Source organism: Buceros rhinoceros, unplaced genomic scaffold (assembly GCF_000710305.1).
Source record: "Buceros rhinoceros silvestris isolate BGI_N320 unplaced genomic scaffold, ASM71030v1 scaffold33893, whole genome shotgun sequence".
In the NCBI taxonomy this organism is placed as follows: Eukaryota; Metazoa; Chordata; class Aves; order Bucerotiformes; family Bucerotidae; genus Buceros; species Buceros rhinoceros.
In genome coordinates this window covers 2,205-10,159 of record NW_010403596.1, presented here as the reverse complement: position 1 = coordinate 10,159, position 7,955 = coordinate 2,205, and the positions used below count along the sequence as shown (strand labels likewise).

At 45.9% G+C, this 7,955-nt stretch overlaps 1 protein-coding gene across 1 annotated transcript in view; it reads left to right on the top strand.

The window, feature by feature from the left end:
- Positions 1–7,560, top strand: part of MLF1 (myeloid leukemia factor 1) — an 8,664-nt gene extending 1,104 nt beyond the window's left edge. The window contains exons 2-6 of the mRNA XM_010133073.1: positions 3,479–3,568; positions 4,421–4,549; positions 5,594–5,753; positions 6,313–6,445; positions 7,458–7,560. Coding sequence (XP_010131375.1) covers positions 3,479–3,568; positions 4,421–4,549; positions 5,594–5,753; positions 6,313–6,445; positions 7,458–7,560 — 615 coding nt within the window. The remainder of the gene's footprint in view (positions 1–3,478; positions 3,569–4,420; positions 4,550–5,593; positions 5,754–6,312; positions 6,446–7,457) is intronic.
- The last annotated feature ends 395 nt before the right edge of the window (positions 7,561–7,955 follow it).

Here is a 7,955-nt window from a genome sequence, read left to right as displayed (position 1 = left end):
CCAATCAAAAGGGCAACTGCCAGATCCTTCCTCCCTGCTCAGGCGTTGCCAGGTAGTTTCAAATATAGATGCTGCCGGGTCTAACGAGGGTGTGATCTTTCCTCCACTGAAGCAGAGTCTTGGGCTGTAGTTCAGTGGTTCCTAAAAATGGATCAGACTTCTTTTTCCTTTAGAAAAGAACGTGTCAAACCTTAGGGGTTCATGTCCCTTGTTCTGGGCAGCGAGGAGTAAATGTGAGGCACAGAAAACCTTCCTCTGGTCACAGAACGCAGCTGAAGGGACAAGAGGGCTGTGTTATTTTGATAAGGACAAAAGAAATCTGCACTGCTAAAATCTTTCAGTATCTTTTGATGTTCCTCAGGTTTCTCCTAAGAGCTGTCAGATGTCACTGAAGACTCCACACTGATGACTTGAGCCTTGCAGGAGTCTCAAATGACTTTTAATGATTCAAACACTTAAAATAATCAGGTTTTTGTGCAGGAAAAGATGGATACCTTTACTACCACGTAAAATACCTTTGTTAAAATTACCCATACTTGTTACTGGCATTGTCAGTCCATGTTTAAACCGTGTCACACCTGAAACTGCTTTACAATGAACCGAATTTGTTGCCGCAACTCAAAAGGTGCAGCAACACAGCATTCACGTCTGAAACTGCTCTTCCTTTCTCAAGCAGGTTTGCTCCATCAGTTTTTAGCCTCTTGGAGGGAGGGATGGAGGAGGAGGAGTGGGGTAAAACCTCTCAAGAGATCCTGCCACTGAGTTTTGTTTGCAGATCGGATTGTCCTGTATATCAGGCAGCTAGCAACAGCTTATAGTACATGTTATAAAACAAAGGGCCTGTAAACTTCTTATGACTAGCAACTTTAGTCCTGAGGATATTCTTTTGCACTTGATATATATAGAAGAAACACGTATAATGCTCTTTTCCATCACTGTGTATTAGACAGAGCTGCATCCGAAAGTTCATAAAAGTGTTCAAGAACCGGGTAATTCCTCCTTCGGTCCTTAAAGCTATTGTGAAGTGTTTGGTTCTTCTGTCCCACTGGTCTTTCTTTAGGAAGGCTTTTATGGAACTCTCCACTCTCAGTTTCCTGGAAACATCAGCGTGTTTTCCAGCACCTCGCTGCCCTGTCAGAGGGATATCCAGTATCAGCTGGTCAAACAGGAACTGCATTTGCCGGGGTTTATAGCTGCAGCTATTTATACAGCTGCTGGAGAATATAACTTGCTCATGGGGCGTTTCTCCTCGGCTGGTTCTCTGTATATGTTGATAGATGTACCTAGAACTTCTTTGCAGTGACCTCTGGAACTGCGGACAAGTTCGACTGCGCTTTGTTTGTCTCAAGGGCTGTATAGATATTTTAGAGAAATCCCTTTTATATCTACATTCATCTCTTGGAATACAGAGAGGGCTTGTGAAGAGGTCGGCTGCATCACTGACTTTTTTCAGCACTAAAATCCTAAGCCAGCCTTCTGAAATTCAGTTACATCAATCTACATTAAAGGGACTCTGGATTTGTTGATTTTGCTCGACTTCCAGCGATGGTGTTCTGTGGCACAAGTGTTTTCAGAGCAGTGAGTGGTCTCTGAAGCACTGCGCTGTGCTTTAAGTCATTTTAGTAGCGAGGTTACTGTGGTATATAGTGGTTTCTCAATTCAAGTGCTTCAGTACCTACTTATTCATAGGACTTGGTAAAGGTGGTGACAGCTCTTGCTCTCCGATATCACTGGTATAAATGCATCTCCTCTATATAGAAGTATTGCATCGTTTAGCACACTACAAATTGCCAAAGTCCTCAAGTGACTGGTTTTATTTGATGGGGAACGTTCAATATCCCCTGCTCTGTACAGAAGCGCCCCGTGGAAGTGCTGTACATGAAAGTTACTCGTGCTGTGTCTGACAACAGGTAGAACTAAAAGATATTGGTCCTTTTCTTGCAGGCACCAAGCTTCTCCCTCATGCCCTTCGCAGGCTTTGGTCGAGTGGTTTGTATCCCAGGAGCACTAATCCTGGTAGCTCTTGCTGGGGTTGGCTGTGCAACTAAAGCATGGACAGGGGCTGCTCTCGCTGCGCGCACAAACTGCTTTTGTTGGTGTTTTGATATATTGAACTATATATTCAAGAGGGATTTTTGATGGTTTTGTTTCCTTACTAAATACAAATGCTGGGGTAGACTAAACACACTGATACCAAGACTGGAAAAGTTCCTCCTTGGCTAAGACAGGGCAGCTTCTGGAGACAGAATTTCCACTGAAACTGGGCTTGGAATGGTTTTTTGGCTGTAGTTTGTTGGGGGTCTGGAATATCATGTAAGACATCTGTAAAAAGGACCTGAGGAGAAATAAGTTATGGCCCTCGTGCAGCTTTTTGCTTCCTTTGGAAGACTTTGAAAAGTCCTCAAACTCAAACCCGTAGCTCGGAGAGTGGCCCTTACTTGCAGAGCAAGCACAAGTCAGATGGGTCTTTGCGTCTGCAGGTCCAAAGGTATCACATATTTAATTACCTCTTCTAGAGACATAAACTGGCAACTTGCTGGATGCAAAAAGTGTATCAGCTCATCAAAGTTCTTTGCTAGTAACTGTCCAGGCGATGGTTTGCCTCCCCTGCCCCAACCTGTGGCACGTAATTCCATAGGCACAGCTGACGACCATGCTGTGTCATCACCCAGCGTACGGATCTCGACCTGCAGAAGGCAGTTTTCTGGAGTTACCGACATTTGATGCCCTAAATTGTCTGTAACTATCGCCCAGAGGTTTTGATAGCCCTTAGTGGTGCTGGGGTAACCGTTGGACTCGAAGATCTTAAAGGTCTTCCAATGTAAATGATCTTGTGATTCTAAGGAATCGATTTCTTGCTACTCAGGAAATAAAGGTTTTTCTATACCTGAATTTTACTTAGTTTTGTGCTTAAAGTGCAGGTTTTATTTTTAAACTTTCAGGTACATAGCTCTTTAAATGCATTTATTTAAATTTAATTCTGTTAGATCATACCTGCGGTCAGTGTGTGCCATCAGCTGCAGACTGGTGCATGTAAACCTTTTCTTGGTGTCTGTCCTGGTGCAGCCCTGGAGCTTCTGCTGTCATAACAATAATGGATGTTTTGTTGACTACGTCTATAACAGCAAGTCATTAAAATGCCCAGTTACGGTTCTCTGATTTTTCCACGCTGCCCTTTTGGAACTGCTGTGTCTGCTGGGCTGCGTATTCAGCGGGGTCCGCTATGCATTAGGGGATTTGCATAACAGACAATCTGAGAGGGTCAAATCTTTCCCTTCTGTCTCTCCAGTATCTCCAGCGTAACAAACTCCTCACGCTGGCTTCCAGTTTTTCATTTCAGAAGATGCATTTTGGCTTGTCTGTGTGTGCGAATTGCGGTCTGAACGCTTTGGTGATGGTCCGATTTGCATTAAACACATGTGAGGAGCCAGCCCCAGACCTGGAGACTGGGCTTTAATTTTCATGTCTTGTCTTTTAGCAGGATGAGGATTTTGGGGGGCCTTTTTTTGCCATGGACAGGATGATGTCGAACATGAGGAACAGTATGCTGGAAATGCAGAGGAAATTTGTAAGTTTTAAAAAATTTTTTCTAAAGTGGTGTTGAAGAATGACAGTGTAAAATGTTGCTCAGAAAGTCCTGCCAGAACAAAGTCTCAAGCAGATGATAGGAAGAATTTTTTATTTTCCCCTGGCTGTGTGGTGGTTATAACTCTGTGCTGTCACTGGTTATTCGCTAACCACAGGATTTTAACTGGACCCTTGATTCTCTGAGGTCAGAGCTGCTCGAAGTTATCTGCTCTCTGGCTGTTGCCAGAGCCAACACCTTCAGCGAAGGAGCAGTTTAAAGCGTTGCTGGACCCTTGAACCCAACAAAACCGCCAACACCTTAATGCCACCCTGTGTATAAACTTTCCTCTGGTTTCATTTTTAGTGCTGTGGTTTTCTTCCCCCTCTCTGAAGATCACAGTGGTGTCTGGTCACTGTCACTCTCTATCTCCTGTGTTTCTCTGGCCTTGTAAAACAGCTTGTGACCCTTGCTGCTCAAGTCCTGCTTCACCGGAACTCCTTACACACCCTGTTCCATGCTGTGTGAAGCAAGACTGGTGTTACAGCTTGTATCCTCGTGACTAAACTCTGCTGTGCCAGGGCAAACACCGAAGCGTTATTGCTGCCCATGCATTTTATTTGTTGTTGTGTTTGCTGGCATGGCCAGACCTGTGGCTGGACAAGGACAGGACAGGAGCAAGATGTATCAAACACCGTGGTCTCTTCTCATCAGGCTGTTTCTGTGGTGCCAGGACTGAGGGTTAATCTTTCAGAGGGATATTCTCTTTCACAGCAATAAGATGATCTCAATGTAATTAGTTCCTGTTATCCACAGTTTTAACTTTGATTAACCAGCAGTCGACATTGCTTGCAGGATGATCTGTCCGTCCATCCAGATGCGCACACGTTCCGCTCCTCCTCTGTGATGACGTACTCCAAAATAGGTGATGAACCACCCAAAGTTTTCCAGGCCTCAGCTCAGACACGCACGGCTCCAGGAGGTGTAAGTAGCACTGGGGTGTAATTGTCAGAATCAAAGCTCATCTGCACCACACCAGGGTTTCCTCCAGGTTCTTTTTGCTGGAGACAGTTACCCTTCTAATTTAGGAAAATACACGTCTGTGTCAGTGCTGCTCTCTATTAAAGGCTGCTTAGGCTGAAGGGCTGTTTCCTTCCTTGTAATTTGTGTGCTTCTAAGTACACACCTAAATAAATCATATGCCTCTCGCAGAGTGGAAAAACTGAGCGCCAGAACAGCTGATTCGTCAGCGCGGGCTCCGATGTCTTTCTCTTGCTATAATTAATCCTCCTGTACGCTTAAAATTCTGTCTAAAATACAAGCTAGCGAGAGGCAGCCTATTTGTACAACATACAGCTTCAAATCGCCCCTTTGCAACGCTTACGTAACGCTGCAGCCGAGGATGCCCTTTCCTTGACTTCCTCGCAGCTGTCGCCTCTAATTCTGCCGAGAAATTTGAATTTGACCCCTGACGCTGGGTTCGTGTAAGCCTATACGTGAGCAGTAAAGGCTGCTGAGCGGGGCTGGCGGAGGGACGTGTTCAAGCTCAAGCAGACACTCGGTTATCAAGAAGGTTCTAATAATACACCTACAAGTGGGGCGATAAGTGGTTGCCTGGGTTTCAAGCCAGTCAACACGACAACCTAGTAGTGAGCTGTCGCTGCTGAGAACGTTGGCGTCGGCTGTTCCTTGACCTGTTGTCAAGGGGAGCGTTGAAGACTTGTCTGCATGTAGTATATTTAGATGAGGCTGGTGTTTTTCCCCCCCAACAATTAATATCCAGTGTCTCCGTCACTTCAGAAGCTTTTAGGTTCTTGTCTAATCTTCCTGTCTGTCAGCAAAAAGAAAACAGACGTGATCAGTGCTTTGGGGGGTGTTTTCAGCCAGCACAGTAAATGAGACAATGGGAAAAGGCCATAAATCCCAACTTCTTCCAAAGAACTATACCAAACCTGTGAGAAGGCAACTGGAGTTTTAAAAACTCCTTTTTTCGGTGGGAAGGAGACTTAGTTCCCTTTTTTGTTACAGGTTAAGGAGACGAGAAAAGCACTTAAGGATTCCGAAAGCGGGCTGGAGAAAATGGCCATCGGTCACCACATTCATGATCGTGCTCACGTCATTAAAAAATCCAGGAACAACAAGACTGGTGATGAAGAACTGAACCAAGAGTTCATCAACCTGGACGAAGGCAGGTCTTTGCGTGCCGCTCTCCAGGGGGCTGTGCGCTGTTGCTTCATATTGAAGTTCTGGCTTGAGCCCCCTTAAAAGGGCCTGTGCTTTCAGACGGGCTGAAAGGCTGCAAATCAGATTTCCTTATCTGATAAAAGTTTGGAGAACTTAAAGTAAGCGGTTTGACCTGAGAATGTCGCGTTACAATGCAGCTCGTGTTTGTACAACAGCTGGTCAGATATGAAAGTGTTTTTATTGATACTTCAGGGTTTTAAAGAAACTTTGAACAGAATTCTACGCTGTGCTGGGTGTTTGTGGCCGATGTTAAATACATATTTAAGAGATGGTAGTTAAAATACTATTACAACACGGTGACATTCAGGTGGTGATTTATCTCCCAAACTTAAGTCCACTGGCAGCAACCTTCTAGCTGTCTGCTACAGATCCCCTAGAAACAGTTTGTGGGCCATGGGGAGAGCCAGGCCCAGGTTTAAAAAGCACTGATCGAAATACCTCGTTTTCCTGACGTCTTTTTTGGATCTCATGTGCTTTTATTAGAAGTAACGGTTGTTTTTCAGCTGAGGCCCAGACCTTTGACGAAGAGTGGCAGAAAGAGATCATGAAGTTCAAGCCGTCCAGAACTAGATGCCATCTGGAAGCGCCAAAGTACCGAAGTATTCATCACGTACCCAAGGAAGGTGGATTAAGAAGGTAAAAATAGTTTCCAGGCAGACCACGGGGATACTAACAGCAGAATGACAACACAGTGCTTGTTGGCAGCCTGAGGAGACACGGCACGTTGTGATCCTCCTTTCCTCGTGACGCCACAGTGAACAGTAAGGCAGGGTTTTGTTAGGGAAATCTGGAAGAAACGCAGGATTTTTGACTTTGAAAATGACTTAACAAATCGATTGGCTAAATGAGGAGTGTTTTCTCTAGAGAAATCTGCCAGTGCCCTTGACTCAACCAGTGGGGAGCTGCCCCCACCAGGCTAAACCCGGGTTAGTTGCATTAAGGCATAATCCTTACGGAGGCTGATCTCCTCTTTTCTGTAAGAGGAAAGACACCTTCCCTGGAGCTGGAGACACCCCCTGTCCTCAGGGTTAGGTTTCAGAGGAGACCACTTCTAATCCTAAAATCCAAATGTCTGCGTAGGAATCTGATGGGGATCTCATCAATGCTGATCAATAACTATGGGGTGGGGGCGGTGGTCAGGAGGATGGGCCAGGCTCTTCTCAGTGGTGCCCAGCAACAGGACAAGGGGCAGTGGGACAAACTGGAACCCAGGAAGCTCCACCTGACCAGGAGGAGACACTTCTTTGCTGTGAGGGTAGCAGAGCCCTGGCAGGCTGCCAGAGAGGTGGTGAAGTCCCCTGCTCTGGAGAGATCCCAAACCTGCCTGGATGCCGTCCTGGGCACCCTGCTCTGGTGAGCCTGCTCTAGCAGGGGGTTGGACTGGATGTTCCCCAGAGGCCACTTCCAACCCCACCAGTCTGGGATTCCGTGAACGAGGAGTTTGATCTGTTAATGCAGGAGCTCCCCAGCAGAGCCTCTGTCCTGAGGATACAGCCCAGCTCCGTGGTGGTAACAACCAAAGCAGTTGTGGAGGGAAGGTCGAGCCCATCTCGCAGCTAACACAACCGCACCCCTGCACACGTAACGACCGCAGGGGATGTTCCCCTCCCCGTATGGAGGTCGTGATGGTTGTTGTTGTTTGTTCCAGAGAGAAACCACTGGCAATCGCGGATTCCAGACAGCCCAGAACTTCTGTGGAAACCCTCAACGTGAAGGGAACACACGTCCCAATCAAAAGCAGCAAAAAATAAATTGCTTCTCCAAGCGGAGCTTCCTCAGAGAAGATCATGGTGCTGCATTGCTTATGTTCCTCTAAGTGTACACGTACATGCGACCAATCTCTGTCTGTCGCTCTGGTGTGAGCGTGCCTTGCTACTCCCGTCTGCTGACAACTGAATGTTCTCAATGCTTCAGACCCTTGGTTAGACCATCTAGTTTCAGTAGATTAAAAAAAAAACAATTTCCACTTAAAAGCACTTTAAAATTCACTTTAAAATCCACTTTAATGGATTATCACTAATTCTGTTTTTAAAAGAAAAACCACTTTGATTTGCAAGAGTCTTCTGCTACAATTGCACCACTGCCAGGCTTTTTATTAAGCCTGGTAATGAAGCGATTTCTTCCTGCGCTCTGTAAATTGCGTAGA